The 23,933-nt window shown below is 36.5% G+C and overlaps 2 protein-coding genes across 7 annotated transcripts; one reads left to right on the top strand and one right to left on the bottom strand.

The window, feature by feature from the left end:
• The first annotated feature begins 66 nt into the window (after nucleotides 1-66).
• On the top strand, nucleotides 67-4,899 carry LOC104883139 (protein PAF1 homolog). The gene is made up of 12 exons (XM_010667594.4): nucleotides 67-1,704; nucleotides 1,989-2,057; nucleotides 2,406-2,513; nucleotides 2,627-2,807; nucleotides 2,894-2,970; nucleotides 3,062-3,181; nucleotides 3,357-3,462; nucleotides 3,688-3,774; nucleotides 3,879-3,944; nucleotides 4,040-4,111; nucleotides 4,222-4,365; nucleotides 4,447-4,899. Exons 1-12 carry the CDS (start codon nucleotides 782-784, stop codon nucleotides 4,594-4,596), a joined length of 2,103 nt encoding a protein of 700 aa, XP_010665896.1. The 5' UTR covers nucleotides 67-781; the 3' UTR covers nucleotides 4,597-4,899.
• A 168-nt stretch (nucleotides 4,900-5,067) lies between these two features.
• On the bottom strand, nucleotides 5,068-22,910 carry LOC104883138 (MMS19 nucleotide excision repair protein homolog). Of its 6 annotated transcripts, none has more exons than XR_788510.4 (22): nucleotides 22,664-22,907; nucleotides 22,486-22,548; nucleotides 22,298-22,352; nucleotides 20,742-20,839; nucleotides 19,895-20,053; nucleotides 19,706-19,765; nucleotides 18,333-18,521; nucleotides 17,620-17,673; nucleotides 15,895-15,981; nucleotides 15,070-15,790; nucleotides 14,155-14,534; nucleotides 13,914-13,987; nucleotides 13,136-13,241; nucleotides 12,143-13,002; nucleotides 11,544-11,619; nucleotides 11,324-11,435; nucleotides 9,871-9,947; nucleotides 7,899-7,979; nucleotides 7,524-7,603; nucleotides 7,342-7,395; nucleotides 6,645-6,733; nucleotides 5,068-5,270 (listed from the first exon to the last, which is right to left on the bottom strand). XR_788510.4 is itself a non-coding variant. In XM_010667592.4 (21 exons), exons 1-20 carry the CDS (start codon nucleotides 22,733-22,735, stop codon nucleotides 7,380-7,382), a joined length of 3,420 nt encoding a protein of 1,139 aa, XP_010665894.1. In that variant the 5' UTR covers nucleotides 22,736-22,907; the 3' UTR covers nucleotides 6,403-6,733; nucleotides 7,342-7,379. The 6 variants fall into 6 exon arrangements, 3 of the variants coding, with proteins under 3 accessions (XP_010665894.1, XP_010665895.1, XP_057247810.1); XR_788511.4 differs by lacking the exon at nucleotides 5,068-5,270 and adding an exon at nucleotides 6,403-6,528; XM_010667592.4 differs by lacking the exon at nucleotides 5,068-5,270 and having other exon boundaries at nucleotides 6,403-6,733.
• Nucleotides 22,911-23,933: the final 1,023 nt, after the last annotated feature.

Genomic DNA, 23,933 nt, shown 5'->3' with positions numbered 1-23,933 from the left:
AAAATTAATATTAACATAATAAAAAAACAATATTTAAGATACTAAACAGAATCAGATTAAAATTTCATCGAGAACTTCCAAATTTTATTTGTTTAAGGAAAGTGGTATAGATTAGAAAGAAGGAAGAAGGAAAAAAAGAAGAAGAAACATAGAAAAGAAAAAGTTTATAACCCTAAATCTCCAAATTTCGTTCCGTAGAATTTGCTAGGGAAATTTCATCTTCCTCTACAAATTACAGATTACAGATTTCATACCAGTTCTGTTTCTATCTTAAAAACTCCGATTTTGAATTTCGTATTTCCAGCATCAATTCAAGTGAGTTCTCGAGGAAAGAAATTGAAGAATTTTTTCGACGATTTTAAAAAAGTTGAAGGTTTGTTTAGGACTAATCTAACTATAAGTTATAAGATTCAAAGTTTTGTAGTTTAGCAACGAATATTTGAGTAAGAAATATTCAATTTAATTCACTAGTATTATGCGAGCTCAAATAAATATGAATTCCAGATTTTGGGGGTTCAATTGAATCCAATGAAACTCCCTTGGATACGCCACTGGATCAAATAGTAGATAATTGATCAAAAATTTGGGGTGTTTGTTTTTAATTAGGATTTTTGGGGATTTTATTGGGTTTAAGTAGAGTAGCTGAGTATAATATTTGAAACTTTTTAGGGTTTTCTATCAAGTATAATCTTTGCTTGGGTGGGTTTTTTGAATTTGGATTGTGGAATTGAGTATCTGGGTTTGTTTGAAGAAATTGTGAGGCTAATTGAGAATTTGGGCTATGGCTTCTTACCGGCCGTACCCTCCTCCTCCACAACAGCAATCATTTCCACCTCCACCTCCAGCTCAAAACCCGCTTCCGCCACCGCCACCCAGACCGCAATCCCATGGGAATCAGTACCCTCAGAATTGGGGTTCTGCCTCAGCTCCTTATACTCAAAATTATACACAAGTGGCTCCCAATACTAATTTCCAGCATTCTGGCTATAATTCAGCTACTCATCAGTACCAACCACCCCCACCACCGCAGCCACAACCGCAGCAATACCCGTTTCAGCCCCCACCACCTCCACCTGATTCATCATACCCTCCTCCCCCACCGCCTCCTCCATCGGGTAGCCAAAACTCGGCCAATGTACATCAACAGTATTACCCTTCTTCCCAATATTCTCAATTTAATCAACAGCAGCCTCCATTGCAACCACCTCCTCCGCCACCACCCCCTCCACCATCTTCCCCGCCTCCCAATTCATCTGTTCCTCCACCACCACCCCCTCCTTCATCCCCCCCTCGACCACCTTCTCAAAATAAAGAGAGTGGGGGAGACAGAGGGAGGCATGAGAGAGATAGAAGGGGATCGAAAGAGGGGAATAATCATACATCTTCCAGGCAGCAGAAGCCTCCGGTCCCTCCTGTTCCTGTGAAAAAAGCCAATGGGGCTTCAGGCAGAGTCGAGACAGAAGAGGAAAGGAGGTTGAGGAAGAAGAGGGAATCAGAGAAGCAAAAGCAAGAGGAGAGGCATAAACAACACTTGAAAGAGACGCAGAATCGACAGAAGCAACCCCAGGTTTTGCCTTCTGGAGGGAAAGGTCATCTGTCAATTTCAGGGTCAAGGATAGGTGAGAAACGGGCTGCTCCGGTTTTGGGTGGTGACAGAGATGAAAACCCGATGAAGAGACAGACAGCATTTATGTGCAGGATGAAGTAAGTATTATATCCCATCATTTGAAGTTCATGTTGGCTAATTTTTTGAAAGTTCCCTTTTGAGGACAAGTAGACTATGCAGGTTAAACTTTTTTCCGAATGGATATAAGTTCAATTGATACCATTTATAATCTTGTTCCCTTTCTTTGTGACTCAGATATTGGATGTGTATCCTGCCCTTAAATCCACTTGGCCTCGCTTTCTGCAGTTTTCATAAAGCTCTGAAGATTCTTTTTATTGTATTTTCTGCTGATATGCGGACACTAACATATGATCCATGATAGGTTCCGGAATGAACTGCCTGATCCGTCTGCCCAGCCAAAGCTTATGACTTTAAAAAGAGATAAGGATAGGTATGTAGTTCTTGCCTGATATTGGGGTCTTGTTCTGCTGGAGGTTTGCCTTTGCTTTGTACTCTTTCGTCTGCTGGTGGCTGGTCTCATATTGAACAGTTGTTGATTTGAGGCGTGTGGTCTCTATGTGTGGCATGCGCAAATATTGATGCTTATCATCCTCCTTGAAATCCAATTTTCTATAGCATTTCTTTTTAGATATTATCGAGTCTTCAAGAGGTCACAAGTCATTTAAACTATGTCCTTTTTATTTACTGCCCGAGATTTCTCTTTTGGCATTCATCAGATGTGACAGTTGATTCCACTTGCCTTCTTGGTGTGCTTTAAAGTTTTCGTCTTTGTTTGCAGATTTACTCGTTATACTATCACATCATTGGAGAAAATGCATAAACCAAAGTTATACGTTGAGCCTGATCTTGGCATTCCACTTGACCTCCTTGATCTCAGCGTCTACAAGTATTTATCTTCTGCTGCTGCTGTTTAGACTATTTCCTTGTTCGTTTCCTCCTTTACAGCAATTAGCAAGTAACTCTTGTCAATTTTGTTGTTATGCTTCTTTTAATTTCTAGCCCTCCCAAAGAGAGGTATCCTCTTGCTCCACAAGATGAGGAGTTGCTGCGTGATGATGACCCAGTGACCCCATTGAAGAGAGATGGAATTAAGAGAAAAGATCGTCCTAGTGATCAAGGGGTCTCTTGGCTTGTTAAGACGCAATATATTTCTCCTCTTACCAATGACGGGACCAAACAGGTTGATATCTGTGATTAGTTGTGTTCTTAAGAGTTTGTGCAAGATAATTTACCATTTACTGACTGGAAAATTATGTGCATTTGCAGTCATTGACTGAAAAACAAGCAAAGGAATTGCGTGAAATGAGGGAAGGGCGCAACTTTCTGCAAAATCTTAACAACAGGTATGGGTCATTTTTTTCTTTTATCTGAAACTTTTTTTGTAGGATGATTACAATTTCAAAACTCTTTGCTCAACCATTTACCTCTTTTTAGGGAAAGACAAATCCAGGAAATCCAATCATCATTTGAGGCTTGCAAATTACGCCCTGTACACGCAACCAATAAAAACTTGAGGCCTGTTGAGGTTCTACCATTGCTTCCTTATTTTGATCGGTATGATGTTTCATTTGTTAGGTTCTTTAAATATTTTTATTTGTGCTACATTGTTTTAATCTTTAGACTATCTTTGATGACCTATACTTTTTTCAAGCAAAACCTGGACTGTCAGACTGATGTTACATTATACAACTTGAGTACTTGCTGATTCATTGATGATATGATGCTGCAGTTATGATGAGCAGTATGTCGTCGCCAACTTTGATGGAGAACCTACAGCTGATTCAGAGCTGTTCAGCAAAATGCACAAATCTGTTCGCAAGGAACTTGAATCAAGGGTAATGATAGATCTTTATACCTACCTAGTTAGCAGTGCATAGTGATATTCGTTTGGAACTTCTTCCTAAGATACATTAGCTTTTTTTAGTAGCTTTTAGTTATGATTTTCTCGAGGCTTCTGCATTGGGATATTGACTGGAATTGTTCAAGGCCATGATATTTTAGTGTTGGATGGTGATTATTAATCTGAAGTCTGAACTGATCTAGTTTATGCTTTGCTGTAGGCTGTAATGAAAAGTTTTACTGCAACAAGTTCTGATCCTGATAAACCTGAACGATTTCTGGGATACATGGTCCCATCAACAGAGGAGGTAGACATTACAAGATTAGCTATAAATTTAAAGGATTATTTTTTGCACTTGCACTGGGCTACAACTAGATAAAATTTGCTGACAAGTCTTGTTGATATTGACAGCTATCAAAGAGCATTGATGATGATGACGATGTCTCGTACTCCTGGGTCCGAGAATATAATTGGGATGTATGTGCCATGATTTGATTTTCATCCGCCATATTAGTTTGGTCGTCTATTCTTGCTCGACCCTGAATATTGTTGTTATATTGTCTCATTTGTAGGTCAAAGGAGAAGACCCGGAAGAACTCTCAACATATTTGGTGTCATTTGACGAAGATACTGCTCGCTACTTGGTATTCTCAACCCCCCACCCAAATTTAACACAATATAAATGAAGGGCTAACAGTTGTTGACTTTTTGCTGTTTTTAGTTCTCTGAATGCTAATTCTCATTGTCGTTGCAGCCTCTTCCTACAAAACTTTCATTGAGAAAAAGGAGAGCAAAGGAGGGAAGGTCCCATGAAGATGGGGAGCAGTTTGTTCAGCCAGGCAAGCTTACTGTCAGGCGAAGGGATTCTACCGCCGTCATTGAGAGGAAAGAATCTGTGGTATGACGTTAAACACACATCTTATCCAACTAATTCAAAGAAGTTGAAACTACTGATGGGATTTTACATGTGTTTTTTCAGAACGATTCATACTTTAGATCAGGTCCATCAAGATCAGGGAGACCAGAATCTGATATAGAAGAGGATGATCAGGAGCGTATGGACGCTGGGGACCCTGGGGATGATCAAATGGGACATTACAGTGCCGGGGAAGATTATATATCTGAATAATGGATCATTTGTAAACATAAGTGAAAGCAAAATAGTATCACCCAGGAATGGCTTATGTCAGAAGATTTTTGGTAGTCCAATTTTCCTTTGATTTTATGGTAGCGTGTTTTTCCTTTTTTCTGTTCATCTCAATAGGTTAGATAACGACTTGCTTCAGCAAAAGAGGGAGCTTGGGGCACTGTTGAAAGCAGAGTAGATAGTAGAGAAAATTTCTGTATTTATTTTTCCCAAACATTATAGTAAAATCAAAACGATCAAAATACCGGAGTTGAAGGTTTCATTTTAAAAAAAATCATTCTTGTATGTTGTTTGTACTGCAAATCATTCTTAAAATACATCTCATGGGAATTATGACTATATGAGCCAATTCTCTTGTTCTCAGCTTTCACTCACGGCTTCAATGTTCAGTCGCAATTGCTTTAATTTGCTAATGCAAGGTTATGTCTCAAAAAGATAATTCGAGATCTGCACTAATCTAAACAGGGTACTTTTCAATGCTTAATTCATATTTCGAATATATTTGACATCCATTTCCAGTAACAAGATTCTGAAACAGATTCGACATAAGAACAAAAATCAATAATCAAAAATCAATATGCCATCTTCATATTTCAATATCAACACATCTTCAGTGGTCTTCCTCGCAGTGAAAAAGCAGTTATGGTTTCTGGTACCTGCACAATAAAACTCGACGCTAACTTTTGTATTCGTTTAAATTGAGCAGATGTGAAAGAGGAAAGGAACATATGCCATATTTGACATGAAGGCATGAAGCATAACAAAGAGTGAAGATGGATCAAGCAAAACTTCATTAAACTCATCATTGTCATATATAAATGAAATGAAATCTATCATACAGAAGAAAAAATGTCTGCTATATATCTACGGTGACAAGCACCCATATTCTATAGAAATATACAATAAATGGATATAACATGGCTTTCTTGTCTAAACACTTTGCTTATAATGGTATGCAATACTTTGCTTGACTTGGTCTTTAGTGAATACAACCTTTTAAAATAAATAAATGTAACACTTTGTATTTTGGGCTGCTTCAAAATGTAGGTTAACATTATTGTGTTAGGCATATGGGTTCTTTCTATCTATTTCCTCGTTATTTCCTTTCTTCTTCCTCAATAGACAATATATACAAACCAAGTGTTACATTTATTTTAAAACAAAAGTATGATACAACAGAGGAGTCGACATCTCTTTACCCACAAATCCCAGTACCAACTAACCTTCAACCTAGCATTTTTATTACAAACACGAGTAAAACCCTACACTTTATAGGTTTGATGATCAACACATTATAAAACCATCATGCTACTCAAAGTTCATTTCATAAACCCGTGTCAAATCCTCAACACACCGGCATAAGTTTAAGCATTTGACACTCCATTTCAGACCAAAACATGGAAATTTGTCCTAGAAAACTTAGTTCAACCCTTGGTACACATAGTCACATACCCCATGTTCAATAAGAATACTAGAGTCCAAGCAAAATAGGTTCCAACCAATAATAAGGTGACGTGTTGCAGTTTAACTGGTAGCTCAAACAAAATACCAATTTCGCAACAGTAGAGCACACTCAGAACTCGATTATCCTTGAATCTCATCCATCATTCAGACATGCATTAGCCTCTCAATAATTTGTAAAAGGTAGATCATTTCATTATGTTTTAGTTTCCCGTAGGAAATCAAGCCTTCATATACTCTCATCCTAGTTAAGTGTAAGGAGTAGAAATGCAGCTGTTCTATGAAACAGATCAACAAAGAAATAAAGTTAAAGATAAGAATCTAACAGAACAGAACCATTGAATGACAAATAATCATATCATCAAAAGGATTAGTATCCTATACAACAACTGCAACAAGGATCTACTACGGATGCTGCAATTGCTGGGGAGCTCCATACGAATGGAAACTTATCTATAAAAACAAGTCAATTAGTAATAAAAAAACAGGCTGCTCTGCACGTCCCATGACGAGAAAATATACAATTGGAGAAATAGTATTTGACAATTATACTTCTAAAAGCTATCTACCTTTCTGAGACTGGTTTCTTATGATACAACAGCCACTAAGCTAAACCACCATCCCATATTCCGATATTGGAGTCGATATAACAGAAGAGCTGCAGAAAATCAAACTCCGTTTTAGTGCAACATGTATGATAAATTAAGGTATGAATAGGAAGACCTACTACTTTCTCTCCCTATTATCTGTACCTAAGTCCTGACCCCGACTAGGATGCCTCTTATTATTACAAACATGTTGTTTAATCTAGCCTACTGTGCATGCAGAAATCCTCCCCTAGCTTCCCCTTCTTGTGTCTACTTACAGCCCTTCTGATAGGTGGCAATAGATAATGACAATGGTAATCCATTTATAGGTAATTTTATGAATAAGTATCACGTCAATGTGCATAATAATGCTAGTTCATCTCTTTTTCTTCACAATTTTTTTAATTTCCAACCATAAACAATTAGACCGATTTAGACGTGTTAATTAGATTCATGTAGAAAGACCACATGTTTAATGAGATTTAAGTAGAAAATCACATGTTTCGAGATGAAGTTTCACTATCAAGAACGTTGACATGGGACTTCCTTTACATAATTATATGTAAATTTCATTATCATTACCATGATCTACTGCCGCCTTCCAAAAGGGCCATCGGTGTGAAATCGTTTTGTACTAGTCATTAGTACTCTATTGGTATAGAATAATGATTAAACTCACCTAAGAATTTAATTTGGCTACACTGAAAAACAGACTCTTCATGTGATTGAAGACCTGAAAAATCAATTATAAGAAAATGATATTATAAAACAAGAGGGAGCATACGCTTTGCATCTAGCCATCTCCAAAGGATTTTATATTAATAGAAATAAGAAATGTAAGAGCATTAAAAAATGGCAAACCATGCTTGCCGGCATCTGACAGCTTCTTGGCGAACGGTCCTCTTTGGATCATCAAGAACCTTAGACAAAGCTCTCAGTACCTATGTTTTCAAACAGGAACATCCACCATACATAATTTCCATCAATATACACTGACTTGGGGGTAGGGGTACTTTTTCGGATTGCTCCGTGACAGATAGTAGGAAAAAGCCAAAATGCTGAAAAAAAGAAGAAAAAAAGGAAGGTCTGCACCCTGTAGCCATCAACCAAAACAAGGTTTTGTCCCACCAAAGAACTGTGTGCTGAACTTAAAGGGGGGATAGTATAGAAATCAAGTCCACCAGGAAACTGAAAAATTATATGCAGTTGCTTTTTGTGCATAGAAAGTTGTATAACCTGTATTCGCATTGGATAGATTCTTGTATGGGGCATCACCGAAACAGCAACAAGACATTGTATTGCTGTTTCTCGTACAAGCTGCATAGATTCAGGAGGAGCTTGTCAATCAGTTTATCACAATCAAGCTGAATTACTCTCATCAGCACTACCAACATCGGCCTTTAGAATCAAGTGTCAAGCAGAGAGAATAACAATGTAAGCTAAATTTATATGTATCAAAATTCTGTTTCTGTTAGGCCAAGTTATTTCAAGGATCAGAGCTGAGAATGAAATATAAAGCAAAGGAGAACAGAGAGCTAACAAGAACTTCACAAATTGTTGTATTTTCATATACTGCTGGGATACTAAATACACAAATTGTTATATTCGGGTATACTGCTGGACTACTAATGCAACATGGCTGTTGTTGCATATACATGTCTATATTCACCAGTTAATGAAGAGAATATCAATCATCCCAGAAATTTGGTGGTCTAAGCCATTTATGTGTATCATCAAATTCTTAGTTCTCTCCCAACGAAAAAATAGAAGAGGATGGGACATGATTCTTGATTGCATGCCATGGATGATGGACCTATTCATGCTAGCCCTTAACAAGCATAGATAAAAAAAACTGGTCTTTTAAATACCAAGCATGTCTTTCGACCCTCGATAATCCTCTAGAGCAAATTTTGGAATGTGCCTAGTCGTCTGCACCCCCCTTTCCCGGTTCCTTCCACTCCATATGCCTCTGCATCTTTCTACTGCCACTGCCTTGAACATACTTGTAGGACTTCCCATTTCACAACTTCCTTTCAAAAATGTGTTCTCCAGAGATCTTCTCGAGACAGCCTGATTACTGATAACTAATCCAGCTGGTTAGGTAAGGCTGAACTCTCAAACCCTCAGAAGCCGGATGCAGAAAGGCTGTTTCAGCTGTCATTGTTAGATACTAAAGTATCAATTGTTAGTTACTCAGTAGTGCCACATACTTTCGGATGAACGGAAGAGATGATGGAAAAATCAGACAACTAGAAAAGTTGGTGTTACAGACTGAAAGCCACAAAGGAACAAGAAAAGATAATAAAGACATGCCCTTGAGCTTCCATAAACATCCAAGGATAGTAATAAATACTAACTTCGTTTCTTAATATTTGCAACATATGGAAATTGCACATGAACCAAGGAGAAGGAGAAAGAGTGAAACATGGTCCACGTCATAAAAATATAGAAAAAACTTCCCTTGTATGAAACCTTACCCAAAAGCCAAACCCTCTAGCCGTCCTCTCTTTTGTCTCTAAAAACCCTAGTTTTCATTCTTGATCTAGGGGCTACCACCACCCTTTGGGTGGTGATATTCCCCATTTATTCTCTTCATTGTTTGTTTTTAAGTTTGGTTTACAATAAACCTTCCGTCTCTCTAATGGAGTGTTGTTCTACCCATATATTGGGTTATATCTGTCCATATTTGGGTTTTATCGCCCTGCTTGTGAGAGTTTTGGTGCTTTGCTTCTGGCGTTTTGTTTTCTTTAACAAGAGATGTCGAATCTTCGTCTACAATAAGTCAGAATTACAACAGATCAATAAACCCCCTCATAGAAGATTGTATCAAACAGTGATAGGAAAGAGGGTTTGCAGAATTGTTAGATCTTATCAACTATCGTGATCTTGGCATAATAGGATTTTGTTTGATCCAATTTGATATGTATTTGTTGGTTCTGAATTATTTTGTAGATGTTATATGACTTTAAATCATTGAATTAATTTTTATTTTAAAAAAGAAACTTACCCAAAGAGATATGTTGCAAGTATTGTAAACCATAAATAGGAATATGTTGCAAAAATTAAGACCTGGAGGTAGTATATGAATCTATAGAAGGGCCTATCAGTTATATATTAGATGCAAAACTAGGTTGCCAGATAATGTTTGTAAAGCAGTTCACAAGATGTAAAACAGCTCTAATATGCACTATATTATTACTAATATTACCATCTTATGGGGGTACGAGAGAAGTCCAGTCAAGCAGTTTATTACAACATGGGCATTCTCTACAGCAATGTCTTTTCCTGCACAAAACAGACGAGTAGAAAATGCATTTTCATTTGGTATCTGAAAGTAGTAGCAATAATTTCTAGAAAGCATACAACATCTTAGCTAGAATGCAGAAAACTAATAGCCATCTCAGGACAAAGTCTTCGGCTTACTTAGACTCTTCATGTTACCTAAATATCCGTGTCGGATCCTCGGTACTCCGACATGGATATGAAGAACACTTTGTTTTGCGCCAAAATCACAGATATTCTTCATTAAATACAATGAGCTGGACACTTCGATATATACCAGTCTCCAACACAAGAACTTGAGTTTAGTAACATAGGTTAAAACCTTCTAGAATTCTAGAACAGATATAAGTGAGCTCTCCAATAATATATCTAAAGCATTAATTTTATAAAACTACTTCAATCTCCAAATAGGAAACTGAATCCAATTTAAGTCCTGGAACTAAAAGAGTTGATGGAAATCAATGCAGATGTAGATATAGATGCCTTTCTGGAAAAAAAAAAGAAGATTTAAAAATCAATGATAATTGATCGTATATGTGATTTAATATTCTATTCCCTCTACCATTCCATATTATCTGCCTTTTAAGAGCCTGTTAGTCCTTACAATGATAATTAAAATTGACTAATTATATTTTATTGACGCCTAGGAGTTGATAAAAACAGAAAGTATTGCATTAGAAACTAAAAAGGGACAGATCTACGGTTCAAAATAGTTGATTAAGTGGATAGATGACATACAATGGAGGTAGTATTCTTATTGCACGGGAGAAAAGAAGAGCCAAGAAGAGGGAAATAGGACGAGAGAGATGCTCGCTGAGACATGCCAATCCAGCATGGATTTAGGATAGGAGAAAAAAATCTCTTGCAGCCTGTGATCGTGCTTGTGCTCGAAGGTATGTTACTCGGACTCATTATTTTACCTCAAGTAATGCTCTCGGATCCTTGAAACTCTTGACATTGGTTTGGACACTTCGACATGTTATATTGGGCCCAAATTATGGAAAATTTTCACAAGTAGTGTATTGGACACTTGAACACGTACTGTGAGTTCGTGTAACATAGGGTCCAAGCATGAAAAGGCAACGCTCAATTGGAAATTAGCACCCAGGTGATTGTGTGCTCACCACTCAAATGCAAAATGCTAATGCCTGCACTTGTGACTATATGCACCTATGTACACTTCAGATAGAGCGGTAGCGGTTGTCCCTTTCAGATTCATGACCATTATATTTATTGGTATTGTGATCAAATCAAAATTTTGGTCATCAACACATCATTTAAACTCAAAAAAAGCAACAAACTGTATTTACTATCTAGTATAGTAGTATTTACATAGAAAAGTAGAATTCACTCATCTTCAATGATGTAGAATAACATACCGTGTTTATCCATTAGGAGGCCCGAAAAGACCAGAAGGAGATTATAAATCATATCTTTATTGAGAATGTCCTCACTAAGTAAAGAGATTGCATCCAAGAGTACAGGAAGAAGCTGTAGAGATTGTTGACAAGTTGAGACATACTGCCAACTAAAAAAAAAGCAACCAGAAAAGAAATTGAACTTGAGAATAAAGCTCAAAGGTTCACTGTAGAACAAAACCTTCTTAGTTTCTATCACGACAGCTGCTAGAGGTGTATTGGAGATAACATGTCCAATTGCCCGGTAAAGCATAGATCTGGAATCGCAAGGAGTGGAACAGCCAGTTACTAGATTATCACAATAATTTCACATCAAACTCAGCAATAATAAAGCATATAAAGAATGCAGTTATTAAAACTTGGCGTGGCTACTACGGCCACATAGGTTTGTGTACGTGTTCTAATAACACAACATATATCATAAGGAATAGATCCACATACATGAGAAAGCAACAAAATCAGTAGTTCTGTGTTGCCACCGCAGAATCTGATGAAACTAAAATCTTGTACTTGCCTTAAAAAAATCAAAACCCCAATAGAAGAAAAACTCACAAACTTCCCTGTTAATCTACAGGCAAATGAACTGACAGATATTGTATCAGACAGAAGGAGGGGCTATATTTAGTTAGAGGTTTTGAAATGTACAATAAAGTGATGTGCTTGATAGACATTAACAATGTAACACCGGAAATCTACAGAACCTACGAGGGCCAAGACTTTAGTATTGCATATAGGGAGAATTAGAGAGAGAATGCAAAAGGCAATGGTACATAGCGGTACCTCACTGTATGTAAATGGGTCTTTTTTACTGCCGACAGCAGAATTGGCATCACAGTTGAGAAAAACCGTTGCTTGTAAAGTGGCCTTGCAGTTGCATGAAATGTTCTATTCAAACAATCCTCAGAATCACTCATAAGAATATGAAATGCATCTGCTGCAGACTTTGCCAATAATGGCAGCACCTCCTCTTTCTCTGACAAACCTTTATTCTCAGTTAAGGCTTCTGATTCACTGCTTGAAACCAAACATCTCAAGAAAATCATAGTTATGTCTTTTAACTTTTCATGGCCCCTCATTAGGAGCCCTTTCCCTATCCATGCAAGTCCAGAGATATAGTGGACCTGAAGTGGCACACAATCAGCTGCACTTGGACAAAGCTCAACAAAATCAAACATCTCAGAGTTACTTGAAAGAAAACTGTCACTGCAACTACCCAAACTCCTTTCCAAAATCAATGTCAGAGCATCATCCAGGCAAAAGTAGCTTGAGTCCTGCATGGCATTGTTCTTCAGAGGCATCTTATTGACAATTGAGCCTAACGCTTGAGCCGATGTCACATGTCCCTTTAGGAAAGCTGTCAGCAATAGTTCTAAGACAGTTTTGATGTTAACAATTTGTGTTCTAGGACGAAGTGCAATGACTACAGATGCAAACAGTGATGTAAGCCACTCATCTCTACCCGTGAAACCATTTGTATCTTCTGATATTTGCAGCCCTTCTAGCTTGGAAGGCACAAAGTTGGGCGTGAAAGATAAATTTGATGAAATCACTTCAGACGCTTTCTCAATGACTCGCCACTGATCTTCCTCCGACAGCATAGCAATAGCTAGCTTTAGTGCCATCTTTGTTGCATCAAGAAGCTGCCAAATCAAAGAAAATATTAGTTCCCTCTTCATAGAGCTAATTGCATTCAGCTACAAGAAATAAGCGGAGCTGATATGCACATAGTGAAGACCATAATTTTGAGAACTTAACATGAATTTATGTACTCACCTTTCCTTCAGCAGGAAAATGGTTTTCGGTTGTTGCTTCCATTTGGCCCCATATATCAATGGCTAAGCACAATGGGACACCCTCAGAGATCTTAAACGTGTGCAACCTACATCACATGAAAAGATTCAAGTCAACAACTTATTCAATCATTGGCTTCAGCGATAAAATCGCTATCCGTGTGTGAACGCAAGATGGTGAGTACACAAGAATCAAAGTCGAATAGACAATTAGAAGTTTAAAACAATTGAAAAACAACCATCTAAATGGAAGCATATACAGAGACAAAGAACCACATAGATAACTACAACCCCCAAGATAGCCATGTAATATTTGCAATGAACCCAAAACATACCTGGGGTTGGAAAAGATTTCTAAGAAGTTTGGTGGCTGGAAACCTTATTATTTCCTTTTATAAATAATAAATTAATTCAAGGGACTCTTTAGATAGCTAACTGCCTCAAGTAACCACCAAATGTTTCCAATGAACCAACAAATCTGATGTTGGAAAAGGTTTCCAAGATGTTATGGCTGGTTTAGATTATGATCATTGTTTAGATAACGAATATAGTTACTACTCCGTTCCTAGTGTTGCAGTTGACTTCTTGCAGATATTCAGGAGTGTAATTACCAAGTAGGGTCAACCAATAGTGTACTACCATAGTGATATATGAAAAGCTAATTGAATAATTATCCATTTTATAGAAAACAGGAAATTGAGAGCTGAAAAAAATGACACTTTCAGTCTGATGAAGGGAGAATTTCTCTAGTTGATGTATACCATGGAAGTAACTTCATAGAGTAGCAATCCAAAAGCTGTACCAGTTCCGCGCTCACCTTCACATCTTCATCTACCTAGTTGATAAAAGGCCAAGGACACATCATCAGGTTGTGTAAATGCACAATAGGATGCAAAGACTTTGCGGAGATAATAGAATATGTAGACAAAAATGAATGCTAGTACATTACATTATATGACGTAGCTGGTCAAACAGTTAATAAAGGTAGAATAACATACATACATAAACTTTAGCAAACTTGGCTGATATAGCTTCTTGTACTCCTTCAACAATTCTTGACAAAAACATACGACCACTAGAACTGATACCAGAAAGTGCTTCTAGAAGTAGAGAATAAGGCATTGTAGGATCATCCAGCAAGATCAACGAGACCATCCTCTCAACAACAGTAGAAATGTAGCTCAAAGACTTCTTAGAATAAGGGTATTCATTTAAAAAAGTACCAGTTTCTGCTAGTGCAGTAAGTGATACTTTCCACAGAGAAGTCGTGTTATAATTATTAGTGACAATCGATACCAATATAGCCAATATATTCTCAAATGTTGATTTTGACACTGGAACAGAATCTCCAGGGAACGTCGCCAGAATCTGAAGACCCTTCACTGCAGCACATAGTAAAAAGCATTAAAAACGAGAATAGGTGAGAATTAACTGGTCAAATATTCCACTCTTATTTATCATTAATCATTAAGACTCAGATTTTTTTCTGAAAAAAAGAACACAAAAGATATTAAGAGGAACCATATCAACCAGAGAGTAGTAGTTAATAATGGTAATCACAAAAGCTGATGCTCAAAAATTTCAGGTAGAAAAATCCCTGTTAGTGAAAACTGAAAAGCCTTGAGATACTTCAACAATGAAGTTTTGAAGAGACATGCCAAATTATAGCATTTTTAACCAGGAAGGTACTTAACTTTTCTCATCATACTGGGCTGATTAAATTTTTGCTAATTATTTTCCTGAGTACCAATATCTGAGAGGATAAGGGTACCAGAAGAGGACGCACATGGAAGGTTTGGCGGATGCTGTGAACCTTGGGAAAAGATGGATAGGTACAGACATTGACCCATATATTCACTATTTTTTTTTCATATATTTCATGATAACAGAAAAGTATTGCAAAGCCACAACACTTACCTCTTAAAGAAATATCTGCATCATGATATTTCTCACTCGTACTTGGTACCAAATCAGAGACCAACACGTTTGTCAACGAACAAGAACATCCAGCTAGCGTCTGGCACCATGCATCGTTGACAAAATCAGAATTTGAAGTGAGTTGAACAGAAGCAACAGCTAACTCTCTGCATGCACCAAGGATTTCAATGCACAAGTATAGGGCACTGAAATTCAATCGCTGGCATGGTATATTAGAATCTATAGCTAGCACATCCTTTGAAGAACTATTCGCCGAAACCCCAAGATTGTCCAGTAAACGGATGAAGAGAGTATCAACCACTGTATTGCACAAAGCAGTGGATTCCTTCGCCAAAACTGAGAAAAGGCGACCGACAAAATGAAGTTTCTGCTCGTTGTGTGGTAGAACAGAACCAGAACTTCCAGAAACAACAAACAAATTGATAAGACAATTTATGTCCTTATCTTTGAGAACTAAGTTCAGGAAGCCATTTTTTTGTTGTGAGGCAACCTTTTGCAGAAGATCTAGAGCTTCTTTTGTAATTTCATTCTCTTGAAAGCCCATTCCATCAGATAATTCGGAGGCCCAGGATGAAACATCTTCTGATGGCAAATTACAGATTGCAGGTTTCAACGAACTCCATATTGCTTCAGCATGCTTTGCTATTCTTTCAGGCCCATATTTCACAGTGCAGTAGCTTAGATACTTTAGTGAATCAAGCTGCCAAAATCAAATCTAGTTCAGACAGAGCAAAGTGTATAAAACCCTTATATTTGATGCACTGAGGAACAGATAAAAATCTGCATGTCTGCATTCATACTAACCTTTGCTAGAGGTAGATTGGAGGAGAGTTTCTCCAGAAGCAAAGGAATGGAAAATGGCTCAAAAAAGGGTGAAGCAGAAAACGCCATCTGTACATACAGAAAACAATTCAATCCTATAACAAAATTTGTGAAAAAGAAAAAAAAAAAAAGGGATAACATTTTGCATCTGAAAAATACATTATTTAAAAGCAATAGAAAGATCTAGAAACATTTTTATATTTCAGATTACAAAACCCATTAGAGTTCGTGTTATTTCCTAAAAACTCACGAATGAAGTGAAGTCAAAACCCTAAAATACCCCACCCCTTGCAACCTAGTCACATGGACCCTCAGTTGTTAGGCAGTCCCATCAGGCTAGCCATGAAGGCACCTTAGCACAATAACAAGTTATATCAACACACTTTACTAGATCCTTTGCCAGTATCCCACCCTAAAATGAAAGAGCTTTCTGGAATATGCATAAAGACCAGCTTCCAAAAAGACCTACATTACTGTAAGGCAAAAATGTCATAGATCATAACCTATGTTACTCAGACACGGATTGAGTGTCTACTCGGATACGGGTGTCCAAGTGTCCGACTCGGCTTGTAGAAAAAAAAAGGTCAAGTTTTTAGTTTAAAATGAAGTATCCAAGTAAAATGTCGTGTCAGGTACGACACGACACCCCGTTTTCGAGGTAAATTAAGGTGTCTGAGTAACACTAATCATAACTTACTCGTCCTAGCAAACATAGTCATACCATCAAGGAAAATGCAACTTAAAGCTGCATAGTATGAAGTCGTCAAAATTTGATGCTTTGGAGCTCCATACATATTGGAGCTCCTGATGATCCTGGACAGCTAGAATAAGTAGAAGTCTATCTGACGGAGCATTAACCCATGGCACCAACAATACAAGCATCAATGACACTATGCAGAAAACCACGCCTTCAACTTTGAGAATAATAATACTGCAATTCATAGCAACAGTAAAGAATGAAGCCTAAGACACAAAGCTCTTCTGCTGAATACTCCTTTTCATTGTAGGTCAAATTAAGTTTTGAAGCTAACTAGATTCACCATAGACACATAACAAAGTGGCACCAGAAACCAGATCAAGCAATATCCTGAAGAGAAGACATTTCTGGAACCTCTTTGGACTCAGAAGTCACTGGACAAAGACTGCATGCTCACAAGACCAGCCCCCTTCCAGAGTTATTAGGGATGACATCTGACTCTGACAATTATAAATTGGTAACAAAGACATCAACATGTTGGGGGTTAGAATTTTTTTGTAACCTTAGATCTATTCTTGCAAAAGAGCTTCACAATATAATGTTGAGGAACAAAACAGACAGGGTATTCTGAAGAGAAGATTCTGTGATACAGAAGCCTAAGACATAATTCCAAATTAAGGGATGATGAAGAGAGCTTAGGTTGACTATATATGCTGACAGTTTGCAAGGCATTTTATAGTTAAACACTTGATAGTCGTAAGTCCATATTTTTAACATCATTATAGGAAACTAGAGAAACTCCTACGAAATTTGCAAACACAGAACGCTTCACATATCAATTAGACGGAAACAATGGGATCTTAAATTAAAACAACCAGTACTGTGACTCCAACAATTCATAAAACTATAAAAGCAACCAAAACATTTAGAATATAGCGGAACTTTGTAATAATGACAATGTTGAATTGCTGCTGAACAAAAATCAGTCAATAAAAGCAACAATTGCATACCATCAATGCCCTTGAGAGGTCATCTCTGCTGACATCAACATCTTCACTCTTTGGCTAGAGAGGACATTTCCAAAACAATATCAAATAGAAATTATTCCATGAATATCAAACAATAAACAAGATGGAAAAACTTTCTGTGCAAGTAATAGATGATAAACATTAAAAGCAGAACAATCAGTTGATCATCTAACATAATAAAATGAACAAAGTATCTCAGCAATCAGCATGAATGGAGTATATCGATATCTGAATACATGGGTAAAGAATCATAACCATATGGATAGTTAACAGAAGGGTAAATCAGGGCAGAGAGAAAGTTGATGAAGCTAATATAACAATCTGAAGTAGATCAAGTCGTGTCATCACCACCACCTTCACCAAAGAGTTAAAGACTTACATACGGTGGGGTTTGCTACATAAATTCTCTTTTCATAAATGAAGATCAGAAGATGTCAATTCAAAATGAAGATGCCAAATTGTCAACATGCAGAGAAGCAATCAAGTTGCATATCTTCAGAAAATCTTTGTTGCCTTATGAAAACATTCACTATTTGTTTAAGGGGAAGAACGGAGAGGGGGGGGGGGGGGGTTAGGGAGTATCTCAATATCAAGTATGAGTAAGCCCAGGAAATAGTGCTGATCTAGATGGAGACGACATTAGGTTAATAAAATAATGCATAATTATGAATGATTTATCGATTGATCAAACTTACATGTGTATAATGGATAGGAAAATAACGACCAATAATATCAAAGAGATCCTCAGCAAAACTTGCTACAGGTCCAGAAGGATCAGGAAAATTGTGCGCTAAACCCTCAACAATATGGAAAACATGCATCAAACACTGAGGATCTTTTTCTCCTTCAATGGCTTCACATACACCATAAACGATGTGGTCACCCTAAGACATACATGAAGCGCATTTAGTACGATCATTGAATTCCAAAAACTGAGAAATATGCAGACTTAAACAGCAGATATATTTTAAGAACTTTACACTAATATATAGCAAAGAGAGACATAACTCCAAGCTCCAAATGCAAGATATTCATGGAAAACCATAAAACGTCGGCAAGCAATATGTATCCAGTTTAGTGAGTTGAGTTGCAAATACTTAAATTTTGAACCGAGTTGAGTTGCAAATACTTAAAATTTGTACTACGTGAACCGTAGAGACAACATAGAAGCATTCCCACCAACACAAAGTGCACATATAAGCCACATACAATTTTTCCAAAAGCGAAAAAATATCCATAAATCAAACAATTTGACTAATGAGATAACAGAATAAGCGTGAATAAAAATATTGGGACCTTCTAGTGCATCAACTAGTACTAGTCAGCATTTACTAACCTCCTTTACCAAGTGAATATCATTTCGATAGGATTTGAATTGAGATAATTTTAGAGGAACTACAACAAAATACACAGGAAACACATCCTAAGACCTTGCAAGATAAACTGCAGAGCAAAAATCAGGCACTAAATTTATATACAGTGAGGTAATGGCCTATAAGAAAAGGTTGCTTATTAGTGACTATTGAAATCGAGGGCTAATTCTTCATTATAGTGAGTATTAGAGACTGTAGGCCTCTACCACCAGCATCATCCGAATTGCAACGTAGCAATTTTTCAAGTCATTTTATCACCAGTGAGAGCCTAATCATGGCTTCACAATTTCACATGCTCTAGTCACTGAATAATATAATAGTCATATGTTCATGCCATGAATGAAAGATAGAGATCAATTTACACTCTTGTAGCAAGCTAGAATTCTGAATAGAAATTCTACAGCCATATTACACAAGTATATAGACATCATTTGTTTAACAAGCTACCATGACTGCAGTCTGCAGCCATTATCTAACACAAGTTTTGTAAGCAACCAATGACCATACAAGATGACGAGAAAATATGCAAACCAAAACGCAGATATAACCACGAAGCTTCACACATCAAATGATCATCATTTAAGCTATAGATATACACATCAAGAAATAAAGATAATAATTATTTAATAAATACAGATAGAATGTACTAGAGGAAGACCTGAGATAGGTTTTGTACAACAGTTTAGATGACATACCAGTGCAGCAAGCGATTCTGGGTGGCGATCTAGAAGGCATTCCAGAAGTTCAAAGCACAGCTGCAGCAATAACAACAAAGATAAGCGAGAGAAAAGGAAAATGCGAATCAGTGCCACAAGCAAGAATATAACCTTTCCAACAATTATACTAATACCAATATTCACACAAGGTAATTTGTCCCATCGTACCTTTCTATCATGTTGTCCCAGAGATTGCACCTGCAAATTCTCCAAAAAAGATTGGGCCAACATCTTAGCATCAACTCCAGTGATCACACCTGCATTAGTTTTTCTTTTCACAAGGGCCAAACAGCCAACAAGTGCACCACGCAATGCTCTCCAATCTGCCTAATGCAAATTATAGTATCATACATCTCCTTACAGAAACAGCAAATAGAAAAGTAGATCCATCCCAAAATTGTAGAGCATTTCTAATATTTGATGGCTAAAACTCGTTGGTTTAGACCACATATATATCAAAATATATATTAAGTCATGATGCGAATATAGTATTTTTAATACTTATCTTATGGCATGTCTTCGTGTGACTATCATGTCATTATTTTACTTTACATTACAATTACGGAACTTAAATCGTCAAAGCTAACAAGGTTTGACCCAAAAATCAACCTAATTGGGAAGGAGGGACTAATTCTAGTTTCAACAGTTTACCAAACAATTTTTTATCATATGCCACTCAAATATGTAAAGCACAAGCAAGGCCATCAATTTTGAAGTGATAACGGCAAAAGAGTTAATGTTCATAAGTCAACTAATTCAGCATTGATTTAAAGGTTAAAAGAAAATTATTAGCAAAGACCAAATAAACTAAAAGAAAAAAGATTGAAAACCCAAAGAAAAAGTGAGTAAAGATTAGTCAACAAGATAGTAGAAAACTTACTTTACTCTCAAAATACTCAAAACAAATGTTTTCTTTTATTAAGGCAAAATTAAAAACATAAAAGGCAAGCTCAACCAAAGTAGAAAAGGTTATCTTCACTTAAAATATAGAATTCATAAAGAGTTGTAGACTCACCAGCCTCTCACTGAAGAATCCTACTAAGGTGTGGATACTAGTACTATCTAGTGGCTTCGTTTGAAGATGCCCAAGCACTTCCGCAAGGAGAAGTATTCCTAAAAAGAAACAATCCATCTTAAACATATAATTTGGGCAGACACCACACTTGGATCAATCAGTTCAGTTATCATAGCAGAAAGAAAACATATTGCAAGACACAAATACTACAAAATCATTGCCTCTGGACACCCATCTACTACTCAGGTGATTAATTTACCATAATTATTTAGCATGTGGCTTAACTCCGCCGATTACCCCAATCCAGCCAAAATGAAAAGAAGACCAGCTTGATTCAGGTAAACACCTGACGAGAACATCTATTTGGAAACTAGGTTAAGCTGTGATGTTTACCTAGCTTCAGCTACAAACGAATGAAATTCTACAGTAGTATGTGAAAGTCCAATTTGCTCGTTCAACTACACCACAAGGCATTTCTTTTTCTTTGATAAGTTATTGGTTCAAATTTCAATTGCTACACTTATAAAGTTTAATGCAAGCATTGCTTAAGTGGATATAAGTCCTAGGCAATGTACTCTTCACCATAGAACAAGGAGGTTTGGTCTGATTTTAAGATTTTATACAATCTGGCCTACTTCTGTCTGGGTTTGACAGGCCTGGTCTGAATTAATTTGGACTCTCCCAGTCAAACTGTTCTAATCTACTCAGAATTTTCGGTGAAATTTTGTATATCAAAACATCTAAGTCTGGTCTGATATAATCTAAATATATTATGGTTTAGTTTGATCTGAACTTTTAAATCATTTAGAACTGAATGGTGTAGTCTGGTCTAGTTTGATCTGATTTCAGCAAGAATAAGAAATAAGATTTTATAAGTGTAGGAAAACATAGCTGAAGCCATCTTGTTTTCCAAGTACATACCAAGAACTAACTCAAAATTTGCTCTCTCAAGGCTTATTTATGTTTGACAGACTATGTTCTAGGGAAAAACTTAATCTTATATCAAAAGCATATATATCATTGATTCCTCTCAATAAGCAACTTGATATTTTAAAACTCACTTTCTAAATACAAGCAAACTAAGCTAATCTTACATTCAACTAAAAGACCCATGAATAGCTAGCTTTATTCTTTTAGTTGACTATCTAGCAAAGTCAAGTTCTTACCAGTTTTTTCGGCTTGAACCTATGGTTTCAAAATGAAAAATGACTTTAACAATGGCGTCCCCAAAAAATCAGAAGCATGCCCTGCTTCTCAAATAACATTCTATAGTTTAATCACACCACCTGGGCTGCAAACTATTCACCTGAACTTATCCAAACTAAACTTATAGACCTAATTATTACGCAATAACCTTCAATTATAACTCAAAAGGGAAGAACATTTCCACCCTCGTAATCTCAAGCTATCTGTATGACATAATTTTTTACTCATCAGCTATCTGCATAACATACTTAAAATAAACTAAAGGGGTGTAAAATTAATTCTTTAAAACCAAATTATTTTTTAAAGCGAATTCATCGAAATCATCAAAGTCTAAAGAAGCAATTTACTACCTCTTGCACGAAGAATATGGTCAGTGGTGGTCAAATACAGCTCCATTTCCCTGACCTGATGTTACTCAAACAACAAATAAAAATTTGATAATGTAATGCTATGATAACAATACCCAGAAAGAAAAAATCGAAACTTTTTGAAGAATTGCAAAGCAAAAATATCCAATACTAGTACACAAAGCTTTTACCAGATATTCCATTGTAATGATGTCATTCTTCAGGAGAGAAGCAATAGAATTAACACTTGTAGACTGCAAAAAAAAAAAAACAATTAAAAGGGTCATAAAATGGGACAATTGTAGTTAAAATTATGAGTAATTGTAAATAACATTTTGGAAAGCATTTGAAGAAATGAAAGTATGAAACCTGTTGATCAGAAGAGCTTGAAGAATCAACGAAGGATTCGATGTGCTTCACCAAAGAACTCTGTGACTCCATATATTTGCTTCGGAATTGTACACAGTCAAAGAGTCACAACTCACAACTGAAGTGAAGGAGGATTATGGGACTTGAGAAGGAGAAGACAGCCAGCTTCGTTTTCGAGGGTTTAAGGGTTTTAACTTTTAAGGTTTGTCACAGGAAGAAATCGCACTATTCTACCTCCTGGGTTCCATATTACATGTAACACTTAAATTTTTCATCCATGTTAATACAAAATTTTGAGAATTATATTTTTAGTTTTGTATTTATAAAAATTATAAAAAGTATATATTAAAAAGAATACATATTAAGACAAATCTAACAAGATCACAACTAACTATATTTTTATTCAAGTATGAGTCACAAACGATGGTCAAAATTAAATTTGTGAATAGTGTGAAAAGTACAAGTATTGCATGTAATATGAAACAGATGGAGTATTTTTTTAAATACATAAAATCTTGTAATTAGAGACGTTTGAGCAATAAAGGTGATTTTGTTATTGCCATTTGTAATTGTGTTTTTTATTTTCTCCCACAAAAGATGGTATATGTAGGTCGGATGAATAATTCACTTGTTAATACCAGGGGCGTAGCTACTTGGTAATAAGGGGTAGCATATTTTTTGAAAAAAAAAGATTTAGCTACCGCTTAATTGGTCGCAAAAAATTTAGCTACCGCTCCAAGCGGTCGCAAATGATGTTAGCGACGGCTCTATCAGTCGCAAAATGGGTCCTCATTTTTGTTGAAGAAAACTACAATAGTGCCATTGTGGCAACTGAAAAACTTGGAATGTTAAAGATGGTAAATAATTCCTTCTAGTGTTTGTGCACCACTCCCTTACTATCTTTTACATCTCTATCTTTTCTTGTAGCTCTGTCATCTTCAACATCACCAACTCTTACACCTCTATCTTTCACTGCAGTTCTGCCAACTTAATATTACCACTTTTACACCTCTATCTTTCCATGTAGTTCTACCAACTTCAACATCACCAGATCTCTGCAAAGTAGAGATTTTTTGTTGCCTCCTTCTGATCAGATGGTATAGGGGTGTAGACGTGTAGTGAGTACTAAATCAACGCTGACACTGACGACTAATGTGAGGAATTAAATATCTGGATTTCTTATTGCTTCACTTACAAGGAAAAATGAATATCACAATTAATTAAATTGAGAGAACATTGGCGTAATATAAGTGGAGTGTGATTAAGAATC

The sequence above is a fragment of the Beta vulgaris genome, chromosome 9, assembly GCF_026745355.1.
Source record: "Beta vulgaris subsp. vulgaris cultivar EL10 chromosome 9, EL10.2, whole genome shotgun sequence".
Taxonomy (NCBI): Eukaryota; Viridiplantae; Streptophyta; class Magnoliopsida; order Caryophyllales; family Amaranthaceae; genus Beta; species Beta vulgaris.
Note: the sequence above shows the minus strand (reverse complement) of the source record. Positions and strands in the feature narration are given on the sequence as shown.